The sequence below is a fragment of the Trachypithecus francoisi genome, unplaced genomic scaffold (assembly GCF_009764315.1).
Source record: "Trachypithecus francoisi isolate TF-2019V2 unplaced genomic scaffold, Tfra_2.0 Contig01554, whole genome shotgun sequence".
Classification (NCBI taxonomy): domain Eukaryota; kingdom Metazoa; phylum Chordata; class Mammalia; order Primates; family Cercopithecidae; genus Trachypithecus; species Trachypithecus francoisi.
This window is the reverse complement of record NW_022681439.1, coordinates 3,060,998-3,085,932: the sequence shown is the minus strand read 5'-3', so window position 1 is coordinate 3,085,932 and position 24,935 is coordinate 3,060,998. Positions and strand designations below refer to the sequence as shown.

The 24,935-nt window shown below is 47.7% G+C and overlaps 1 protein-coding gene across 1 annotated transcript in view; it reads left to right on the top strand.

Moving 5' to 3' along the window:
• XKR6 (XK related 6) overlaps window positions 1–18,841 on the top strand; it is a 308,200-nt gene extending 289,359 nt beyond the window's left edge. The window contains exon 3 of the mRNA XM_033176998.1: window positions 15,965–18,841. Coding sequence (XP_033032889.1) covers window positions 15,965–16,929 — 965 coding nt within the window. The 3' untranslated portion in view covers window positions 16,930–18,841. The remainder of the gene's footprint in view (window positions 1–15,964) is intronic.
• Window positions 18,842–24,935: the final 6,094 nt, after the last annotated feature.

The following is a 24,935-nucleotide window of genomic DNA, read 5'->3' as shown; positions in this document are numbered from 1 at the left end:
ATATACACACATACACATATATATACACACATACACATATATACACACATACACATATATATACACACACACATATATACACACTACACATATATACACACATACACATATACACATACACATATACACATACACACATATATATACACATACACACACATATATACACACACACATATATATACACACACACATATATATACACACACACACATATATACACATACACACATATATATACACATACACATATATACACATACACATATATATACACACACACATATATATACACATACACACTCTCTCCATATATGCTCACCTTCTCTATATATACACACACACAGGCACACCCTCTGTCTCTCTCTCTATATATATATGTATACACTCACCTATCCTCTCTCTCATATGTATATGCTCACCCTGTCTCTCTCTCTCTATATGTATACTCACCCTCTCTCTATAATCACCCTCTTTCTCTCTATATATATACACACCCTTTCTTTATATATGTATATACACACCCTTTCTCTCTGTATACATATACACATGCACACCCTCTCTCTCTCCCTTTCTCTCCATATAGTATGTATACACACACACACACCATCCCTCTCTACATATACACATACCCTCTCTATATATACATATACTGTCTATATATACACCTCTCTCTAGTGCTGTCTATATATATACACACACACACATATATAGTTATCCTCTCTATGTATACATATCCTCTCTGTGTGTGTATGTATATATGTGTGTGTATACATACCCTCTCTTGCTCTCTCTCTCTATATATAATCTCTCTTTCTCCATATATATGTATATGCTCACTCTCTCTCTCTACATATATATACAATCTCACCCTCCCTCTCTCTATATACATATTCTCTCTATATATACACACTTTCTATATATACACAAGCATATACACACACCCTGTCTTTCTATATGTACACATACTCACCCTCTGTATATATACATACATTGTCTCTCTATATACACGCCTCTCTTTATATATATATACACTCACGCTCTCTATCTACACATACCCTCTCTCTCTCTCTCTCTCTGTGTATATATATATATATACTTACTGTCTCTCTATATACATATTTTATACAATCTCACTCTCTGTATTTATATACATATTCTCTCTCTATATACACACACACACATTAACCCTCTCTCTCTACACATGTATATATACAATCTCACCCTCTCTCTACATATATATACATATTCTCTCTCTATATGTGTGTATATATATGTGTGTGTGTATATATATACACACATACACACACACATACACAACCTCTCTCTATATGCATATATACTCAGAATCCATGTTTTTTACCCATGGCTTCCAAACAGTGAACTGAGGCTTGGAGAGAGTCAGTGCATTTGCCCAGGTCTACATGGCTGGACCTGAGCCAGCTCTGTTTGTACGGAACCCATGTCCTTTCCAGAGCATCTCCCTGCCTCTGTCAAAACACAGCCGCTTCTGAGAGCAACAGGGCATTGTGCCTGGTCAGCTGTTGCTCCTCAATAAGAATGGATTTCCTGGCACTCTCCAGGGACAGCAGACGGCCATCTCCACAGTTTGCTCCAGGCCAACCAGGATCCAGGCACCCTTGAGCCTTGTGCCATGCCAGCTGGGTGGCTGACATTTGTTCTAGAATCTCTAAAGTTTGCCTTTATGCAGCTGGCTGTGAAGATGGAATTTTGAGATCCCTGACAGAATCTTAAAAAGAAGAGACAAGTGAAGCAGGGGCTGGATTTAGCGTTCCTCCTCCTGGGCCCTTTAAACCCTGGTGTTTGACCTTGAAACTCCTTGAGGGGAGGTCTGGTACCTCCCTGTTGTCCACCATATTCCCAGAGTGGCCGCCAGCCCCCAGTAGGCTGCCCAGAAGAGCCCAGGGTCCAGGAGAGCCACAATGTAGTTTCTCACGTGTCTGCTTTCCTGCAGCTGTAGAAGAAATGCATTTGGGACCAGTGCTGAAGATTGCGCTGGTGACTCTTTCTTTAGGAACTGTAGGTTCTTTAGGAACCAGTCAGCCACTGTTTGTCGCAGCTGGAGAGATGCTGTCTTCATGGCCTTCCCAAGGTCCCTGCAGCTGAACGTCCAGGCCCCTTAGGATACCCACCACTTCTCAGGGGGAATTCTTTGAAAGGTCTAAATCTTCAGTTATTAGACACAGCCAAGTTCACTGTTTGTTTTTGGATTGGTATAGAACATTGAGGAAATACCCTATCACAGTTTCAACCTCAGCACTATTATATTTGGGGCCAAGTCATTCTTTGTTGTGAGGGGATTTCCTGGGCATTGCAGTATTTAGCAGCATCCCTGGCCTCTACCCGCCAGAGGCCAGTAGCACCTGCACCCCGAGTTATGACAATCAAAAATGTCTCCAGACGTTGACAAATGTCCCCTAGGGGCCAAAATCACCCTGGTTAAGAACCATTGCATTGCTGTTAAATGGGTGATTCTGGGTGTTGTAGACTGAACATGGCACCCCAAGATGTCTATCTCCTAACCCCCAGGACCTATAAATGTCATTTTATATGCACAAGGGACTTTGCAGATGTGATTAAGAACTTTGAGATGGGAAGAATATTCTGGATTATCCAGTTGGACTCAGTATAATCACAGGAACCCTCATAAGAAGGATCCAGGAGATCAGAGAGACAGAAGGCAGTGTGACAATGGAGCCAAAAGAGAGATTGGAGGATACTACACTGCAGGTTTTGAAGATGGAGGAAGGGGCCATAAGCCAAGGAATGCAGGCAGCTCTAGAAGCTGGAAAAAGCAAGGAAATAGATTCTCCCCCAGAGCCTCCAGCAGGAGCACAGCCCAGCTCACAGCTGAGTTTTGGACCAGTGAAATTCATTACAGATTCTGACCTCTAGAATTGTGTGCTAATAACATTTGTGTTCTTCTCAGCCATTAAGTTTGTGGTAATTTGTTACAGAAGCCCTAGGAAACTATCACGGGGGGAAGGTCGATTTCACTGAGCAATGGAAGGAACTGTGCCCTGCTGACCTCAGAGAATCCAGGGCCGATAGCAGAAAAAGGGGGTTCTGTTCATAGCATCCTGTGGTCAGGGCATCAAGAGTGTCGCCACCTGGATTTTGCATTTGTGGCGTTGATTGGGAAAATGTGTCTGTGTAGGTGTCAGCTAAGGAATCATTTGTTGGTTGTCCACTCTGTGCCAGGCATGGAGGTCACAGGAATGGATAAGTGCTTCTATCATCAAGAATAAATGTTAGCACTATCCTTGGGGAAGTCACAGTTAAGGAAGGGAGAGAGACAGACTGCACAGAAAGTGTGACTACGAAATAGTCTCTATGGCCAAGCATGGTGGCTCACACCTGTAACCCCAGCATTTTGGGAGACTAAGGCTTGAGTTCGAGACCAGCCTGGGGAACAGAGCAAGAGCAAGAGCCCCCTATCTCCCCAAACAACAACAAAAAGCCAGGTGTGGTGGTGCATACCTGTAGTCACAGCTACTTGGGAGGCTGAGGCAGGAGAATTGTTTGAACTGGGGAGGTGGAGGTTGCAGTGAGCCATGATCACACCACTGCACTCCAGTCTGGGGGACAGAGGAAGACTCTATCTTTAAAAAGTAATAGTAAAGTAAAATAAAATAAAACACTGACTATGGAGGAGAAGTGCACAGCATGCTGTTGAGATTGTGGAGGTGAGAATCAATGCACCCTGGGGTCTCAGAGGAGGTGCCCAGCAGGAGGTGATGCCTGGGCTGAGCTTGGAGGATGAGCAGGAGTTGGCCAGGCAAAGATCAGGAAAATCATTCTAGGTAGAGGGAATGACATGAGCAAGGATAAACATGGCATATGTATGTGGGCTGTGTGTCTCTCTGGGCATCCACCTGTATGTCGGTGGTGTACATTGCTCTGTGCTAGGCACTGAGCTAAGCCCTTTCATAGCCACTTGACCTTTGATCCTCACAGTACCCTCATGAGGGGGGCACTCAATTATTATTGCCTTTTTGCAGATGAGGAAATGGGGATGGTATCCAGCCTCATGTGGCAGGAAGATGGTGGCAGCTAACCTGGCTCTGGAGCACACCCTCAGAACCACTTTGCCCTCCTGTCTCAGGAGGCAAATTATTGTCACTAGATCTTGAATATGGGACCAGGAGCCTGACCCAGACACAGAAGCCCTGGGCCCCATGAATGGGAACTTGGATTTGAGCCTGGTGGGAAGGGCTTTCAGCTTTGTAACTCCACAGCATTTGAGACTTTGGACATCAAAGTCATCTTGGGTGTATTGGATTTGAATCCCCTCTCCAACAGCTTGTTAATTTTGCAACGGTCTCAAACTATAGGTTTTATTATTATTTAGGTATGGCAGAACCAACAGATCAGAGGGAGCCAGCATAGAAAAGACAGTTTAATATACTCACAGATCCCAAGAGAAGGGGACACAGCATGCCACAGTGCAGGGGGTACACAGAGAAGCATCCAAGTGAGTCAGGAGACAGAGGGGAGAGGGGAGAGCTATGGGCAAAGGCTCCTGTTGTGGTCTCCACAGGAAGGAGCAGGTAAGACAGGAAGGCTGGCTTTGGATAGCTAGTCTGATTGACTTCTGCTGGCCTCAGGGCTGTCTCTAGTTGTCTGGTACCTGGCCCTGGGGAGAGGAGGGCAGGTGGATAGTGACCGAGAGGGTGGGAGCCCGTTAAGGAGGTGGCTGGGAGATGTGGGTCTGGATGGATTGGTCTGCATGTAAAAGGCATGCTCACAGAAAAGTTTTTTACTTTCACTAAGAATTAGCTAACCCTGGGAGGGGCAGTCCCTCCAGGGTCAGCAAGGTCCCCGCCCCCCCAGAGATGTGAAAGCCTCAGAATAAAAAGGCTTGCTTAATACAGTAATCTTAGGCAAATTCTTTTACCTCCCTGAGCCTCAATTCCTTCCTCTGTAAAACAGGGACACTGACAGGCATTCTCATGGGATTATTGTCCCATTAAATTCAATGAAATACGCATAGAGTCTGGCATGCTTAATGTCTGATGCACTGAAACATTCAGTAAATATGAATTCCTTTTCTTCCCTGTCTTTAACCCCAAGGTTTTCTTCTAAATGACAAAGGCATAAATGAATCCTCCCAGGGAACTCCCTTTCCCGCGTTTGGAGAGCATTGTGGGAGGTCACGGCGGCTAGGGATGGGGGCCACGATCCCTTCCCTTGTTTGCCTACTTAAGAATTCAAGAATAGCTGTGGACTCCATCATGAGAAAAATAACCCACACAGTTTTGCATGTAATTCCAGAAGGACCAAACCAAATCCCTGCCCTGCTCTTAGGGAGCTAGCATCCACCATGGAACATAGTAGAACTAAAAAACCAAAAGTAACGAGTAAGAGAAAAGTTGATCAAGGTGGTATGAAATGCTACGGTGAAAAAAAAGCAAGAAGGCAGGAGGGAGTCTTGAGGGGTATCTTAGTCCATTTTCTGCTGCTGTAATACCACAGACTGGGTAATTTATAAAAAATAGAAGCATATTTGGCTCATGGTTTTGGAAGCTGAGAAGCTGAAGATTGAGAAGCTGCATCTGGTGAGAGCCTCCTTGCTGTGTCTTAACATAGCAAGAGTGGGGAGAGAGAGAGAGAGAGAGAGAGAGAGAGAGAGAGAGAGAGAGAGAGAGAGAGAGAACTCAGGCCAAACTACTTTCTTTTTTTTTTTTTTTTGAGACATAGTCTCCCCCTGTCGTCCAGGCTGGAGTGCAGTGGCGCAATCTCAGCTCACTGCAACCTCCACCTCCCCAGTTCAAACAATTCTCCTGCCTCAGCCTCCCAAGTAGCTGGGAATACAGGTGCATGCCACCACGCCTGGCTAAATTTTTGTATTTTTAGTAGAGATGGGGTTTCGCCATGTTGGCTAGGGTAGTCTCAAACTCCTGACCTCAAGTGATCTGCCTGCCTCGGCCTCCCAAAGTGCTGGGATCACAGGCGTGAGCCACCATGCCCAGTCCAAACTACTTTTTAAAAGTCAGGAACCCACTCCCTGGATAACCAACCCACTTCCGTGTTAACTGCACCAATCCATTCAGGAGGCAGAGTCCTCATGGCCTAACCACCTCTTGAAGGCCCCACCTCTTAACACAATGCTGCAATGGTGATTAAGTTCCCCACATCTGAGCGTTTGGGGGACACATTCAAAGCATGGCAGGGAGTTGCAGTTTTAAGTGTGGTGGTCGGGGAGGGCCTGGCTGAGAAGCTGATCTTTGCATAAAGGTCTTGGTGAGAAGACGACATTTGTGTGACAATGTAGGGATACCAGGGGGAGAGCATTCCAGGCAGCGGAACTAGCAAGTGTGGCTGGAGCATGTCTGAAGGGCCAGCAGGAGAGGACCCCGGGGAGGGCAAAGGGAACTTGACAGATTAGATTCAAGAACAGCTTACTCATTGGGGGGGGAGATTCCTGGGAGGGGGAAGCAGGCTGGTTCCATGGGTGACTATATATATGTGTGTGTATATATATATACACACACACACATATATATATAGGGCAGGGCAGCCCTGCTGCCCCTTCTGAGGACTGTAGCTTTTACCTGGGGTGACTTAACGCATCAGTGAGGACAGGCTGGCCATGCTGCAGTTTAAAATACCTACATAGTTCCAGTGGCCTTAAGCATTTCGATTTACTTCCTGCTCGTTACCTGTGAGTCACGGGTCCTGGTGGAGCAGCCTCTTCCTGGAGCATGGGTGAGCACGCTCTTCTGCCCGGCAGGGCCACACATCCCTTCTGCTCACGTGTCTGGCCAGAGCAAGTCTCAGCCACACCTCAGTCCAGCAGGGTGGGCGTGTACATCCTCCCACACAAAAGGCCTGTTGAAAATCAGTGACCCTTGATGGTCTACCAGGCACTGGAAGCCACGTGGAGGGAAACACTGTAGCTTAATCATGTTGACTGCTGTAGTGTGGATAGAGTGTTGGGAGGAGGGCAGATGCAGAGAGGCCAGTTAGGAAGCCATTCCAGCAATTGAGGCAAGAGAGATGGAACAGAAGTGTTGCCAGCTTTGCAGTGGCTTGAACGAACGCTCAGGCAGGGCCTCCCAGGGGTGGGTCCTTCGCTGTGTAGACCCACAAATTTGACTTTGTCAGTGCTCACAGAGATGATCAGAGGGCTGATATATGATAACCAAATTAATAAGAAACTGATGTATAAGCCTCAATGATGATTCTTTAATTTGTGGTTGAGGATGGAAAGAGATCTTTCCCAGTGATTCAAAAAATAATCTGAGTTTTGGATTCAGACAGGCCCGTGTTCAAATTCCAGTTCTACAACTTCTTAGCTGCTTGATGTGGAAAAGGTACTTAATTAGTCTGTGAGCCTCAGTCTCTTCATCTTGAAATCAGTCTACTGCTGCTGATAGCATGGTAAGGAAGAACAATTGAGTTAATTTATGTGCAGTGCCTAGCATAGAGTCTGGGTCAAGGTGGCTGCTCAGTAGAGGAAAGATATCAGTGTTATTGAACTTACTAGAAACTAACAGATGACATGATATGCATGAATTCAGAGGCAAAAAAAAAAAAAAGAGATATTTCATAGAAACCATGGTAAGACCTGATATTCTTTATCCCTTGGCCTATCTCGCTTATATTAAAGAGTTTTTTGTCCAACCAGGGGATGGTGTGATCGCCCAGATTTTGGCTTTCCTGAGATATCCAAATCCTCCTTTCTTATGTTTACACCGGATCACTTCGATCAGCCTTGGGTTTTTCCCAATCTCGTCAGCCACATGTATGTCAGTCCTGAGGGCTAGGGCTATGGGTGTGATTGCCGTCTCTTCTCTTTGACCCTTCTTCTTCTTCTTTTTTTTTTTTTTCTGAGACAGAGCCTCGCTCCATCGCCAGGCTGGAGTGCAGTGGTGTGATCTCAGCTCACTGCAGCCTCCACCTCCCGGGTTCAAGTGATTCCCCTGTCTCAGCCTCCAGAGTAGCTGGGACTACAGGTGCGTACCACCACACCCAGCTAATTTTTTTTTGTATTTTAGTAGAGACAGGGTTTCACCATGTTGTCCAGGATAGGATGGTCTTGATCTCCTGACCTCGTGATCCACCTGCCTTGGCCTTCCAAAGTGCTGGAATTACAGGCGTGACCCGCCGTGCCCGGACTCTTTGACCCTCCTTAAGGGTTCATCTGGAGATGTCAGAGGTGCGTTAAAGTGACCCCATGTGGAAACCTCACATCTGAATCACACCCTGTCCAAGTACAGAAATGTACTGAAAATGAGTATGTCAGTGCTTATGAAAGACGGTGCTCAAAGCAACCCGTTAGACCTGAAGCTATTTGCCATTAAAATGGCAAAACCACAATTACTTTTCACCAGCCTAATACTTACTGTGTACATATTTTCAACAAAAGTTTTAAAAGAAGATTGCTTTTTTGTTGTTGTTTTCTCATTAGCACTAAGGAATTTAATTCTGACTGATAACCAGGTAGTGCCCTGCATGTGAAGACCACATCTAGAAGTACAGCATCGAATATAGAATAGGCATTGAATTTGGAGACAGGCCCTTCTAATTTGCATAGACACTCACCAGGCTTTTCAAGGATGGCTGATCCTGACCAGTGGTGTGCTGGTAAATGTTTAACAACCAACATTTAGCAGGCTTTGGTGGAGCTCTGGTTTGTACCATTTGCCAATTGCTGTGGTGTAAATACTCCCACCATGCCAATTTCAAGCCTGCAACATGACATCAGCCAGCCCACAGTTTAACAATTGGCCAGCTCCAGCACGCGCAGATCCAGATTCTGGGGAGTGAAATAGTCTCGGGTTTCGGTATGAACTCTCTTGCTTACTAGCTGTGTGGCCTTGGGCAGATTATTTAGTGGCTTTGAGCCTGGCTCATAGAAGGCATCAGGATGCTTGTTTTCTTCCCTCTTGGTTGCCCAAATAGAAAAGTACACTTGTCACATCACTCCCTTGCCGTGTCTCCTGGGGGGAGGCAAGGATGGGAGACAGTGGGTTACGCTTAGAGAGGCAGTGGACGCAGCTGCCTTATCCTTTTCTGGGAACATTTCCAAGAAGAAACTGGACTTTTTTAAAATGTGGGAAGACAGAGGGAAGTTTGACAGATGGAAGGGGAAGAATTGCTGTCTAAAAGGAACTCATTGTGGGAAAAATACAAAATAGGAATTTGAAGAGCAGATGGTGGAGATCCCCCAGATGTTAGCTTCCCCAGGAGGGAGAGAGGGAGGGAGGGAGGGAGGGAGGGAGGGGGCCCGGGTTGAAAGAGGGAGATGTTGTTCTTGATGTGCAGACCAACAGATAACCAGCTAAGCCTGTGTTTTGTTTGGGGCATCTCTAGAGAACCAGCCCACTGAGGTACGATGCCACAGAATTGCATAGAATGCAAATATCAGGATATGGCTGTGGCCACATCCACGTCTCTTCACTGCTGGTCCGTTTTCCTCATCTGTAATATAGGGATAAGAAACCTGGCAGGAAAAGGCTGCCATAAAGAGCTCAAGAGATGGCAGGAAGAGAACTAGGGAACAGCTCAGGGTGGGGTGTGAAGAAGGACAGAGCAGATGCCAATCCCGGCTGTCACACAGAGCCAGGAGGAGAAGCACAGAGGCAGTCCTCCGAATGCTGCACGACCTGAGTGGCAGCTCTCCACTGGGGCTGATTTGGGAGGAAACAGGTGGTGGGAGAGTGAGGAGAGCAAGTGGCCTGCCTTCGGGAAGCTTGGAGAAGATGAGACAAGGAGAGGAGGGACAGTTTCAGGAGAGGATACAGGGTCCAGGGCCTATGCTGTGTAAATGGGAGAACCTTGACCCTGGCTACCCACTGATGGGAACAAGCCAGGGAGAAGGAGCTGGGGAGGAGAGAGGCAGGAAGCTGGGATCTGGGGAGCTGCACATAGCTGACTCTTCCCACTCCTGTCCTGCCCCATGCTTAGGTACCTCTTCATCAAGTGTGTTTCCGACACATGACTTAGCGGTGGGTATGAGCTGACACTCTCGGGCAGAGAGCGGGTGAGGCAGGGCTGGGCCTTCACCTCCCATTCTGCAAAACACATTCCTGCAGTTGAGGCCAGCTGTGGCTCAGGGGAAGTTGGTGACCATCTCTAGGTGCTCCTGCGGCTTTCTGGAGCATGCCTTCCTCCAGGTGCTGCGTTCAGCCTGTAGGGAGCTCTGGACATTGTTTCCTCCTTCAGGTACCCTTATTGGAGATGTGACTGGTCCCCTGATGCAGCTCCACCCTGGCCCATCCCGGTCACAGCCTCCCTGCCCGGCCTGACCCCTTCCATGGCACCTCCTTGCTCTCCCGCCTCACCTGCTCCCTCCAGGTTCTAGGATCTCAACCTTTACAAGACACCTTGTCTCTGTGCTTCTCATTCGGTAGGGCGCCCATAGTCACACGTTTTGCTTTGTTCCCCAACTGGCCATGACCCCTGGGCATTGAAACCACCAAATAGGACATTCCCTGATGACTGCCCCTCTGGCTTTGTGCCATCAGTCATAAGGTGTGGCCGTTCCATGTCTGGAACCTGAGACCCCAGGGCTGGTGATCAGAGCCCAAAGGCCCTCTCTCCAAGCCTTTCTCTGGGGAGTTGCCCTTCCCCAGCCTCCCCAGCCCCAGGGGTCTCTGGTCCAGTGACCTCCCAGCCAGCTGCACTGCACTAAGGTCAGCTCAGTGGGCATGCTGCCAGCCCTGCCTCCTGGTCTGCACCAGGGAAAGGGAGCTGTGAAGGTCACTGCTCAGAGCTTGTCACAGCCGAACGTGAAGTGTGTAACAATTTCTAGTCTGATCTTCGGAATGCAGAAAGCGATGGAGGCAGAAGTGGAAGGGAACCGTGGATGCTCCCAGGCCTGTCCAGGAATTTCACTGGGGGCCTCCACAGCCGGCTCCTGTGTGCTTGGATCTTACCTAGGAGAATGCATTGACTTTTGAGTTGACTTCAGACAAGAAGGAAATTTTCCAAGTGAGCCACTGCAGAGAAGGAAGAACCTGCACTCCCTCCCTCTGTAACAGAACACACAGCAAGCTTTGAAGATGAATCACTTGGTGGTGGTTGTGCATGGTTCTGTCTGCACAGTATGCATCTGCTCAGGCTGCGGTCACAGAGCACTGCAGATCAAGGTGCTACTGGTCTGAGAAGTCTCTCCTGAGACCTCTCTCTTTGGCTTGTAGATGCCTGTCTTCTGGCTGTGTCCTCACATGGCCATCCCCCTGTGTGTGTCCTAATCTCCACTTCTTAGAAGGACCCGGTCACATAGGGTTAGGGTCCACTCTAATGGCCTCGTTTTACCTTAATCAGCTCTTTAAAGGCCCTGTCTCTAAACACAGCCACATTCTGAGGTCCTAGGGGTTAGAGCTTCAGTATATGGATTTTGTGGGGGAGACACAACTTAGCACCTACCTTCCCAGGCCCTTCTCAATAAGAAAATGCATGTAGATGCTCAGTGAATCCTGCCAGGTTCTCCGGGACAACCAGGTGCGTGGATGGGGAGGGTTCAGAGCAAGAAGTGCATCTTCTGTCCTAGCTTCCCATCTCCTGCCCCAGTTGAGTCCCCAGTATTCACAGGCTGTCCTCAAGGCACCCTTTGCTGATGGCCCTCTGAGGAAGAATTGCAGTGACAGTCCTGTGGGGGCTACAGGACTTGTTCAGGGAAAAGATGCAGAAGTGGCTGAGCGATGAACATTTGGTCCCTTGACCAAACGTAACAATGTAGACAATGTCACAGACAGGTCCAGATGAGTTCCTGGGGGGCAGGCTGAAGACACGTTCATTGATGCCCTCCATCACAGGTTTTTGAGTCCCACCAGGGCAAGGACTACCCTCTGTTAAGCATCCAGTAGAAACCTGTTCCCAAATGGGGTCCTGAAGTGGGCCTGGCTTTCCTGGTCTCTTCTCAGGGATGAACTCAGCCTACCAACTGCACCAGCTCTGGTCCCAAAAAATGTGCCCAGAGCCTTGGATAGAATGAGGAATGCTTTGGTGATGAGGTGGATTAGAAAGTGATGGGGGTAAGAGTTTTGACGTCCCCCAGGCAATTCCCCTCCTTACAGGATCATCCTTGCCTCTGTTGCTGGCAGAGAGAGAGAGGGGCAGGCACTTCAGGGGCGGAGGCCTGTACACCCCCTCCCCATTGCTCTGTGTGGCCAAAGATGTTCTTTTTGATCTTGGGCAGGTAGTGGAAGTTCACCTTCTCCTTTCACTGTTTGGAGCATTTCACAGTGTCAAGGATGTGGCCTGGCTTTCCAACTCTGAAGAGCTAATGGCTGGACACCAGAACAGGCTCCCACCATTGGAGAAGGCTGATGACCTTCAGTACAAAGGACCTTGAGAAAGGTGTTGCCTGCTGGTATCTGGAAAACTGAACTGACAGAGGGACCAGATGGAGAAAGGATGGAGAGTGGCATGGCAGGAAGCATGCCGTCCTCATAGAGATGGCCAGTGGTTCTCAGGACAGTCTTGAGGAAGCCACCCAAGCCCCTGCACCTCTGCTTCCTGTGGAATAGGTGGGTTAAAGTGGATGGTCTGAGAAGCTCCCCTGGATAGAAGGTTTGGCCATTCATAACTTGACCAAGTCAGGAACAGATGAAGCAAAGACTTAAAACTGGGCTGGCCATTAGCTCTCCAGCAGACTCCCCAGTCAGATGCCTGGAATCACAGTCTTCCATGGGACCATTTCCCAAGCCCTCCTTGTAAGTTAGCAGTGATGTCTTGCAACACTGAGGAATGTTTGTGCAGTACCCTTGGGAGAAATTCTAGAAGCCTCAACTGCAGTGCCTGGTCAGCTGAAACAAGAGTAGTTTCAGCACCACCGCCATGAAGGGAGTGGCAGGAAGAGAACACCAGCCTTCAGAACCATAGCCACACACCTGGAAATGGGGTAGGTAACTCTGAAGGCGGAAGAATGGAGAATAATTCTGTTTGGCTTTGCAATTTGTGGCTGATGGGCATTTGAATTCCCATTTGTTCATAATTGGTGTGAACAGGGCCAGCGTCACAGCACAGGGAACAGCAAAGTCAGAACAACGAAGGCTGAGGGTGATCCTAACTCTGCACCCCAAGTCTGTTCAAAGCATGCTCAGAACTCGACTGGATCTGACCAGGCCCCAGCAGAAGCTGAGCTACGCCTTCTTGCTTTATGAGCTCCGCACTTATGCTTTTCTGAGTAGAAGGTAATAGAGTTTGCTTTATCAGAAGGAACACAACAATCAAGCCTTCTTCCCACCCAGCTCCCGTAGAACTCCCATCTGATTACTATGGGTTGGCAGGATCTACCAGATGTTCATGATTAACATCAAGCAATGAATTTGGCTGGAGAGCAAGGATGTCAGGAGGATGTTTAATGGAAATTTTTGAGGGTGCTTCACCAGACTATGAAGGTGTGATTACAGCCAGGCGCGCTGACTCATGCCTGTAATCCCAGCGCTCTGGGAGGTCAAAGTGGGAGGATTTTTTGAGCCAAGAGTTGGAGATCAGCCTGGGCAACATGTTGAAACTCTGTCTCTAGGCTGGCCACAGTGGCTTACGCCTGTAATCCCAGCACAATGGGAGGCCAAGGTGGGCAGATCACTTGAGGTCAGGAGTTCAAGACCAGCCTGGCCAACATGGTGAAACCTTGTCTCTGCTAAAAATACAAACATTAGCCAGGTATGGTGGTGTGTGCCTGTAGTCCCAGCTACTCGGGAGGCTGAGGCAGGAGAATCGCTTGAACCTGGCAAGTGGAGGTTGCAGTGAGTGATCATGCCACTTCACTCCAGCCTGGGTGACAGAGTGAGACTCCCATCTCAAAAAGAAAAAAAAAAAAAAGAGAGAGAGAGAGAGAGAGAGAAGAAGCAGAAGAAGAAACTCTGTCTCTACAAAAAATAAAAATAAAAAAATTAGCTGGGCTCACTGGCACATGCCTGTGGTCCCAGGTATGGGAGACGGGAAGATCACTTGAGCACAGGAGGTTGAGGCTTCAGTGAGCACTGATTACGCCTCTGCACTCCAGCCTGGGTGACACGGTAAAACCCTGTCTCAAAAAAAAAATTTATAAATATGTAATTGTACATCCTCTGCCCTCCAGAAATCTACAACCTACATCACGTTACTCCTAAGGGAAGTTCTCCTCCCTGCTGCAGCCTAACAGACAATGTGAGCACTAAAAGTTTCCCTGACCAACCATGTGCAGCCTCTGCAGACACACATGAGATGCCCTGTGTGTACCACAAGGGAGGCAGGACGTGTGTCATGTTCAGAACTTTCTAGAGAAGTGAAAGGAAAATTGCCATGAATGCTCTTTAGATGTTTTCCAGATAGATTTCCATGAAGAACTTGGGATCGTGTTGCACTTAGTTTGTTTGAAATCTCCATGATTGTTATTACTATGAAAGTGACACATGCCCATTGTAATAGTTAACAGGCTTTTTTATTGCCTGTTCTTCAAGCTAGGACTCTGAGCATCATTTGAGATGATGGAAAGAGAGGGCCTTTGTGAGACGTGCGAGGCAGAGCCAGTGCTGGGAGAGTGTCACGTGGCAGAGGACTTGGATTCTGCATCGGGCTTTGGAGAGTTGTGGGGAGTTGGGCAGGTCCCAGGGAGAGACAAGCAGAAGCCTGGCGGTCTGGGGAAGTTTAACTGGTGTCTTGATGAATGGGGCTTCTGGATCTGATCTTTGAGCTTAAGGGAGAAAATGACTGGGTAACTTTGATTTCAACCTGGAAGAATGTCGTGGGGGAACTGTGCTCTGTGGGAGGGTAAGGCTTTCCTAAGGAGGTCATTGCCAGTGGGACAGCATTCGGCCTCCTGTTGCATTTACTTACATTTAGTTGTGAAATTTTGGGAGAAAAGACCAACAAAAGAGACCCCAGATGGACTGTGCAACTGATGCCTGGGGAGCTGGGGGTTGGTAATGGGGGAATCTTGCTTAAATGGAGATTGTATGACAGCACTCGAATAGTGACTGGTTGTTCATGGGTGGATTTGGGGAGGCTTCAATAACAACGGATTGTGTTTCATTTGGTCTAGTTGCAAATATCAAGTAGTCAGAGTTGTCTATAAAATTGCTCTATGGCAATATGAGTATGACTTGGGATTAGGCACACTCAAACTCTCTGAATATTTGCCCATTGTGGGAGGAAATGCAGGGAGTAAAGTGCAGAGGCCTCAGAAGCCTTGGAAAATGAGTAAGGGGAAGAGGCACCCCGAGTGACACCCCTGTTGAACCTAGAGGGCAACCAGAGAAGGACAGAGCTTCACAAGTCAAGGCTTGAGAGCACTCTGAGCAGCAGTTGGTTGGAGAAAGCAACAGGGATTGTGGAGAGGCCAAAAAGACCAGAGTGGGTGTGAGAGGAAGTATGTGAAACAGGCGGGATATCCCAGTGTCCTGGATCTTGATGGCCTTGAGTGGCAGGTGGGGGAGAAGCTAACTGGAAGAAGGTTCAGGAAAGGGACTTTTGGGACTTTGAGTGAGGTGAGAAAAAGGCGGAAGCATGATTCCAGCACCTTCTCAGAGGAGAACAGTGTGGAACTCAGGGCAGTGGGTAAACCCTTGGCCTTCACAATTGGCGATTCCTCCTGTGGGCTCCTCTAAGAGAACAGGCTACTGGTGACAGGGACACCAATGCCAGCCGCACATCTATGTGCCACAAGAATCGCATGATTCCTCAAGACTGAACCCACAAAGGCCTGCCCATGGCAGATGTGGCCCCACCTTTCAGCCCCCTAGCAAAACACACTGGCTCAGTATCACCCTTGAGCCACTGAGCTCCCAAAATGGCAAATGGGGTTGTTGAAACAAAAGCTCCATCTCCCGAGTTGTCAGCGTAGGGAGCAGCTGTGACCTCCAAGTTCGGTTCCTGATTCTGTGTTTCTTTCTCCCTCCTCCTTTAGATCGTGGTGTGTGTGGGCGTCTCCTCAGCCGGCAGCTTCACTGTGCCCTGCGGTTGATGTCCAAGGTTTTGACTGTGTGGGTTTGTGTCTTTCCGGCAGGTGTCTCCTCTGTGACTTCCCTGATGTCCCTGGCTTGGGTGCTAGCCTCCTATCACAAGCTGCTGCGGGACTCCAGGGACGACAAGAAGAGCATGAGCTACAGAGGGGCCGTCGTCCAGATCTTCTGGCGCCTCTTCACCATCTCATCCCGAGTGATCTCTTTTGCCCTCTTTGCTTCCATCTTCCAGCTCTATTTTGGGATCTTCGTGGTGGTTCACTGGTGCGCCATGGCCTTCTGGATCATCCATGGCGGAACAGACTTCTGCATGTCCAAGTGGGAGGAGATCCTCTTCAACATGGTGGTAGGGATTGTGTACATTTTCTGCTGGTTTAACGTCAAGGAAGGGCGGACTCGATATCGAATGTTTGCATATTATACGATAGTCTTGACTGAGAATGCTGCCTTGACGTTCCTTTGGTATTTTTACAGAAACCCGGAGACCACTGACTCCTATGCGGTGCCAGCACTGTGTTGTGTCTTTATTAGCTTTGTGGCTGGGATCGCACTGATGCTCTTATACTATGGTGTGCTGCATCCCATGGGGCCACGAGCTAAGATCTTTGCCAGCTCCTGTTGTGCCGAGCTGCTCTGGGGCATCCCTTTGCCCCCCGATGTTGAGCCCATGGCGCCTGAGACCCCTGGGTACCGGGGGACCCAGGTTACGCCCACCAGAGCCGTAACGGAACAACAGGAGGATCTCACGGCTGACACTTGCTTGCCCGTTTTCCAAGTGAGACCCATGGGGCCCCCTACCCCGTTGGGGCGTCCTTACCTCCCAGAAGGGCCCCTCATTAAGATTGACATGCCAAGAAAGCGATACCCAGCTTGGGATGCTCATTTTGTAGACAGGAGACTGAGAAGGACTATTAACATTCTGCAGTATGTCACCCCCACCGCAGTAGGCATTCGATATCGAGACGGACCACTCCTCTATGAGTTGCTACAGTATGAGTCTTCACTCTAAGAGCATCTTGACCCAAATTGAGAAGGGGACCTTAAGTTTGGTTTGCGGCAAACACCACTTGCAAGAAATATAACCCTCCCTTCCCCCAGTACACAGAACCACCGCCACACCACCAATACCGCCACACCAACACCACCACTGCAAAAGAAAAAAAAATTAATAAGTCACAACCCCTTCAAATAAGCTTTCTTTCCAGTCGCTGTATGTATACAAAGATATTCTCTATGTTTTGTAAGTAAAAACAAAAAGAAAACCTTTCTTTTGTTTTTTACACATAAGAAACAGTATTGAAAAATCCCACGCTATGGTTCATAGAGTGGAGAAGGAGGAGTTGTCTCCACTCCAAAAGAAAAAAAAAAAATGTTTTTTACCTTACACCAAGTGTAGATCATTTATGGGATTGGTGCTGATTGAAAGAACAAAACAAAACAAAACAAACACAAACAAACAAAAAACCTTCAACTGCCTTATGCCCTTAGGTGCTGAGTTTCATTAAGTACTGTCACGTTTTCTCATGCAAAACTCTCTGGTGATTTTTGCACCAGGAGAGGGGAAATTAAACAATCAAATGAAACAATCTAAAAGTGAAACAAAAACCAACCAACAAATACAACATAAAGCAATTATTCTTCCTATCTGATGATTTGTATTGAAGAAAACAAATTTACCAAAAGCGAAAGCATAAACCCCTCCCTCTTTTCAGTTTCTCCCCCTCCTCTCCGGACGTTCTCCCCACTTCGCAGAGCCTTCTAGGAGCTCGAGGGCTGTTTGAAACTCAAATGGCTGGAGCAGCTACTTGAAGGCTGACTATGTGCCATTTTAGCATTTGCCTAGCAAGAATCACATTTGTTTCCCAGTGAAAAGCAAACCAGAACAAAACAAAAAGCCACCCTAATAATTCGGTAAGGACAGGACATTCTAAAGCAAATTAAAGGAGATTTCTATATACATAATCAGTAATAATAAAACTCAGCATAGTAGCAAAAAGAACGACATCAATTTAAAGGCACAATACTTAATCAGTGACTGGCAACAATGATTAGTTCCATCATTTTAAGGCTGTGAACGGTAGACATTTATCCCATGTGATATTGTGTAAAGCCTCTTCTGTTTCCATTTGGTGGGAAGCCTTAAATTGATCTGGAAAGAATTCTTCATTTTTCATTTGTGCTTTTTAAAAAAAAAAAAAAAATAACACAAAGAGGAAAACTAGAATATATATATATACATATATATAAAAAGTCAAAATTGTAATAACTGACCCATTTCAAAGACTGTTTGGTGCTTCTGTCTTTCACCGTTGTGGTTGGCTGAAAATCATTCAGCTCACCTGGTGCATCTGGGTTGAATGGGAAATTTTGTGTGTGTAGTATGTGTGTGTGTGTGTGTGTGTGTGCCCATAGCACACGTGTATATGTGTGTGTCCCTGCTGCAAAGTCTTGCCAGAGATATACAAAACTGATGTAAGATGGACTTGGATTACGGATTGGTTCAGCAGAGCCTGGGGGCAGGGGCTCTGGAGTGGCAGGGAAGGGATGCCACCTGCCCACGAGCCCTGGTTTGGGTGGCGAGACTCACAGCAGCAGCGGACTCCAGGCCTTAGAGGCCGTGCCATTTGGGTGAGGATTTGATTCCACTGTTTATTTTCTCATTGTATCAAGTTGAATTTCTGCAGGTGTTGCAAGTATGTTCAACCATTTAAAAACTTTTTATTTTTCAAAGTATTGTTCCTTTAAAGAATATTTCTGTTCTAGGGCATCATTTCAATCCCATCGTATCTCTACTTGGGCACAAAAAAAAAAAAAAAAAAAAAGGAAAAGAAAAAAATCACAAAAAAGATATATATATAAGTATATATATATATATATATATAGACACACACAATATTTTTAAGTAAATACTGTTAGTCTTTGCTGTGTGTAGCTGCGATTTTTTTTCCAAATATATACCTGTTTAGGGTGCAAGACCTCACATTGAACTATTCTTAACAGAAGTTCAATAACTGAGGGATTTTTAAATGTTTGTGGAGTTTTTGTTTTTGTTTTTGTTTTTTTTTTAAAAAAACAATTATTATTCAGTGAGGCTTCTCCTTCCCACCCCCTTCATTGTTTATCTAAAACCTTTTTTTTTTAAGAACAAGTTTCAAATATCAGTTGTGAAACTGAATGCTCTCTTCTTTGTCTGGACTTCCTGGACTTCATGCGTCCTTACTAAGCATCGTGGTGCTGTCCTCTCCCCGTCCCTGACCCAGGGGTCCCCTCAGGCCTCCCTGGTGGGCAGGAGGAGGAGGAGCCCCCAACTCTAGGAAGCAGGACGAACAGAGCACACACAGGCAGCAATGAAAACCAGCCAGGAGGGCTCTGCACGCCCATCAAAGGACCCACCTGTGGGCCCCTGGAGAGTCACTTGGGAGTTGGAATCTACTCAGAGGCACTTTTCTGAATCGCACCAGCCTGCTGCCTTTCAAGGGCTTCGTGCCTGAGCTCTGCGATGTACTCTGCTAGGCTGGGGAAGGTGAGGCCATTGGAGGGTTGGGCATCCGCTTTAGCTGGTGGGGTCCCATCTCTTGTCTGCCTTGGGTCTAGGGCTCTGTGCACCTGGAGCTGGCCCATGTCTGTCCTTAGCGCATCTTCCTTGAAACGCCCTCATGCATCCCCTCGGGACTTCTGCCACTTCTGCTTGTGTGTCTGTTCTTGGATTTCTTTCTTTCTTCCTTCTTTTTGTTTCAGCGCAGTCACGGGTTTTAATTCGCCACCTCTATTTCACTCTTGCACAATTAGTGCATGTGTGTCCATGTGTGTGCATCCTGCCATGTTTACATGAAATTTATAAAGAGAACGGTGGATGCTGAGCGGACCGGGAGCACCAGGAGTTGGGACGGCAACTTCCAACTCAGGGAGGGCCTCCAGGGTCTTAGCCACTAGGAACAAATGAGGAGATCACGGGACATTTCAGCAATCTTTTAATTTCACACTTCTCACTTGAAAAGGCATCCTCGCCCCTCCCTGGAATCCCTCCATCATGCCAGTACTTTCTTCACAAAGAAAATGAAAATATGCATCTGTGAGCAGCAGCAGGGAAAGCTGGTTTTGTAGAGATTCAGGAAAAGGAAGAAAAGCAAGGAAAGAAGTAGAGAGCAAGGCATGGAAGAGGCAGGTGAGACCTGATGGCAAGGACCAGGCCAGCGCTGTCCTCAGTGTCCTCTTGTCATCAGCCTCTAGCAGCTCCCCACACTCCCAGTTACTGTGAATCTTTCTGGCATCATCTCCCCCGAGGCCCTTCCCCTTCCAGTGGATGGTCCTGGGCGTCAAGGCAGGATTCCATACACACTCAGTGCTGAGACCACCTGGGGACTGTGTCTCCGGACCCAGATGACTTTGGTCCTGAAAGCCCAGATCCTTAAGGCGGGCCCCATGACAGGGTCGCTCTTTGTCCCACACGGGGCATCAGCATTTAATCTCTCATTTGCCTCAGTCCCTGACAACCCTCCAGGGCTGCTGCTTCAGCTGCTTCCCAGAGGAATGCCCGTGATGTTTTTGGGTTTTTTTTAAATTTTAAGTCTCTGGGCCCATTTCTTTCCCAGGACCTCCTGAAGAAAATCAATCCATTTCCAGTATTAAGGCCTGGTAAGCACATTGGTGCCCAGAGATAGAGAATACAAAAACTATCTCCTTTTCATTCCCTGATGACCCCCCCATCAAGTATGCCCACTAAGCCCCATATTTTATTCTTCTAACCACATAGAACATTTGGCTCTATTTTTTCTTCTCAGAACTGTGGTAGTATCGCCAAACTATAACTAATGGTGTTAGAGTCGTTTCTGCAAACTCTGCTTCTCCCTTGCTCAGCAGGTCTGCCTCTTCTCCCAGCCTCTGCGTAAAAGGAAACTTCAGTCCCATCAGATGACATCGGGATGATGTCCCCTGAGTTCACTGCCTGAAGCCTGTGACATCCGGAATGGGGGCTCCCTGTCTCTTAAGGCCATGATGTGGGGTGCCAGGGAGGCTTCAGACCATCAGATCAACCGCCTCTGGCCTCACCCCAAAGCTTCCCATGTCTCTAACACTCTCCTGCGCTCTGCCTCTGGAAAGTGTCACCTGGTTCTGCAGGGTCAGGCTTGTTCCAGCAACATGGGTACCAGGACACTGGTAGGACACTCACCCAAGCAGATCTGGGGCCAGAATGAAAGAGGCCCCATCTCCCTTGCCTAGACATGCTGCCATCACAACACACCCTTGGGCAGGGAAGATGACATTTCCCCACGGCCTGGGGATCCCCCACACCACACCTCCCAGGCACAGAATCATTCAAGACCACCCCATGGTCCCCATGGCTCTAACCCAGTCCCTCCACAGCAGGCCCCTCAGAATCCCATGATCCTGTCTGGCCCGTGGTCACGAAGGTGGTTCCCCTGGCTGGGGGGCGTCTCATGCCATGGATGTCTGACCCTGCCCAGATATGAGCCTGATTCTCAGAAAGAATGTACAGGTTTTAGAAAAGCACCAATTTACATCATTTTCTCCATTCTTCCTCCAGTTTTATTCCCTCCCACTGCACAGTCATGGGGGCAGAAAAGAAGGTCCCTGATGTGGATCTGGTTTGAAGCTGCACTGGGTGGGCCACAGTCTCACTTCTTGCTGTACACCTAAACCCCTTTGCAGTCTTCACAAGCCAGATAGAGGAAACACCACCTTTCTTTTCTCCATCTGGTCTGCTCCTTGCTCATGGGAGGGCTAGAACCAACCCCAAGCTTTGATGCCCCCAGACCTTAGCACAGGGTCCTCTCTCCATGATCTAGGGACAGAGCAAGAAGAGTATGACACTGTGCAGGCTCAGAGCCTTGGGCTTGGAGCAAAGGATATCAGCTCCTAGAAGAGAATGAAGCAGGCCATATTCTCATGCTCCTGGCTTGCTCGGATGAGCTGGGCTGGGGACTGTCACCCAGCATTCGTTTGGCACAGATGGTAGCATTCTCTTTGCCAAGAAAAGTGGCTCCTTACTCAAAATGAGCCCTTCCAGGCCTTGTATGTGTGATGACAGCTGCTCTGGATGGTGGCTTCATGAAAGGAGGGGAATCTCCTTGTGTACCTTTAATTTGATTTTCTTACCAAGAAGCTAAAATCTATTTTTTCTTTGCCAAACTGAAAAATATTAACACAACCAGATTTGGTTGTGGAGGTTGAGATTTAAATTTGGATAATGTAAAAGGAAGAGAGCTTATTGCCATTAATTTCACCAAGATCCATGTGATACTCTCAGTGTGAACTAGGAAACCGTCAGGGAAATCTGGAGGAGCTTAAGGGAGACCTGGGGAAGACTGCAGGAGTGAAATGGAAGGACCCAGAGGGGTGGGCCCAGGGGCTGGACCAGTCTTACAGGGAGCAGTTCTATTCATTTCACTTTCAAACATTTATTGGTCACTAGACTGCGTTGGGCAGCCCCCTTCGTCAAGCACAACACGGTTACCCCTTAGGGAGTGAACGTAAGTCAGTGTTGGTTCCTCTTACCAAGGTCCGGCTGAGAACGAGATGAGCACAATGGATACCTCTTTAAGCTTCTATCCCTTTCTCCTCAGCCCAAACTGGCCATCGTCATAGAAGCAACATTCCATTCTCACGCACGGTTCAACCTCCAGAACACAGAAATGGCAGGGGCCAGCCAATCACAGGTTACAAACCCATGAGCTTTCAAGAGGACTTCCCCCAGCATCCTCAATCAATGCGTGCCTGTCCCAATTTCAAAACATGTAAAAAGATAAAAAGGCAACTCTACCCTCCCAGAGATTTTTTCTATCCCCCTTCACTGGGGAAAAAAAGATGATGCTTAGTCTGAATTCTTGCGGTGGCAACACAAGCTCCTTTCTCACCCATCCTTAGCTATTCTAAACATTTCAATTCTTGCTTAAACACTGCATCTCATGCTGCTGGCCAAATATCAAAAGACAAGGGTGCCGCCTTGATCCTGCGGCAGCCTCCTTCCTTGGCTCGCCTGGTCCTGTCTGCCTTATTCAGCTCTCCCTGGCACCATCTGCTCCTTACTCCTGTGGCTTTCCTTGCACTGGCTGGCAGGCCATGGCTGGTATATCCTGGAGACAAAGGTCGTGAGTGCTATTAATGACAGCTCCTGAGGGCAGCAGACGGACCACTGTGGGAGTTCCTCCTGCTCTTGGCCAACACCTTGTGTCAAGAGCTAAGAATAGACCACATTGGAAATGAGCAGGCAGGACCTAGGGACACCTGCCCCAGGCTACCCCATCACATGCAGAACAGTGCACAGGTCCCAGGAGGAGATGCTGCCCTTCTTATTCCCTAACACAAATCCCAGGACCCCAACTACCCCTAAAAGTCATTCTCAAACCAGTGAGGACAAAGAAATAATTTCCCTTTAGTATAGTGCCGATTGGTAATCCACTGCACATCCCTCTATAAGCAACATTTGGCCATCTGTCACGGTGGGTACAGACAACCCACCATCGGTTAGATGAGCTCCCCTGGTCTGTTTGTCCATCTTCAACATAGCTGTGGGATCCTCGGGCTACAGTGGGCTCGGGAGATTTGTTTTAGCTGCAGACTTCCTAGGGGCTTTCCTTTAGACCCAGAAAGATCAGGAAATGTCACAGGCTGATTCAGGGTCCCCACTGTGATTGTGGATAACTCACTTCACCTCTCGGTGCCTTGGTTTCTCCATCTGTAAAGTGGAGAGAAAGAAGGCCAACCTCTTCCTTCTCTCCTGCTCAGGGATGCTTGGAGGATTCGTCCTGTTGCCTGTAGCAAAGCTGTCACATGAGAAAAAGTGGTGACCTCATTTCTTGGGAAATGGAACCACAGGAGGAGAGAGTGTTTTCCAGGTGCGGTGGCACCCGGAAGCCACAGGCTGAACAGGGAGCACGGCGGGACAGGGAGGAGTCTCACATATCTGTAGTTCTTAGAGACTTCATAGCACTGTGAACCCAGGTCAGTGGTACCCTGGTCAGGTGACCCTTGGTCACCTATCTTGAGCCGGCCACTTGTAATTCTAACACCAAATCTCCTGATGTGAATTCTTCCTACAGTATCAGAGAATGTATGGAAGGATGCATTTGAACACTGATATTCACTGAGCTTTGGGCAGACAAGAGGAGTGAATGGAGAGTATTTAGAGACTGTTTTTAAGGTGGTTGCAAGCTCTTCAGGAAATCTCTCTCACCTTTGTTCTTCCTTCCAATCTTTTTCAATCTTGATGCTCGCCTCATCAAATGGACTCACCTTCTCTTTCCCTCTCTGCAGAGTACAGAAAAAGGAAAACACCGAATCTTTTTCTTTTTAAACATCTGCCAAAATGTGGGTCCCAATGGTGGGTTCTCTTCCGTCCCTTGTGTGCTTTGAGCGGAACCTGCAGGCAAGGATTCAGAGACAAACAGGACTGGAGAATAGCACTAATTTTTTTTTTTTCTAAAACAAGGTATTTTTTTCTTATAATTCAATTGGAAATGTTACATTGAATTTCTTTTTCTTTCCTTTTTTTTTTTTTCTTTTGACTATGGTTTGACTGTTATCAATTCAAATACCAAGATACACTCTGAGCAAGAACACAGACCTGTCCTGAGAGCCTCTGCTCTTCTTCGGACCTAACCCGGAGTGAGGGCAGGTGGGAGCCCAGGAGGCACTGGGGTTCCAGGAGGGCCAGCCGTGAGGCTGATTTTCTATCAGCTCTGAGAACCTTCTTGGAAAGAAAAATTCCAGAAACTTCAACTGTTCTGCATCAGTCAACCTGGCTCTGGCCTTTTCCTTGGAGTTCAGGTGTATTTTGATATAGAAATTCTCACCAAGAAAAAAAGGCCCCTCCTGGAACTGTCCCTAAACGAGATGGAGCTCGCACGAGCAGGTCTTGGTGGCTGCTGCCAACGCCTCCTGCTCATTCCCAGCGGAGCCCTGACCAGAACTCCTTTCCCTCCTGCTCTGACCCTGCTCTCTGAGGTTAATATTATTGTTTTGGCAGCACAAGGGACGAGATCATAGTCTGGAATT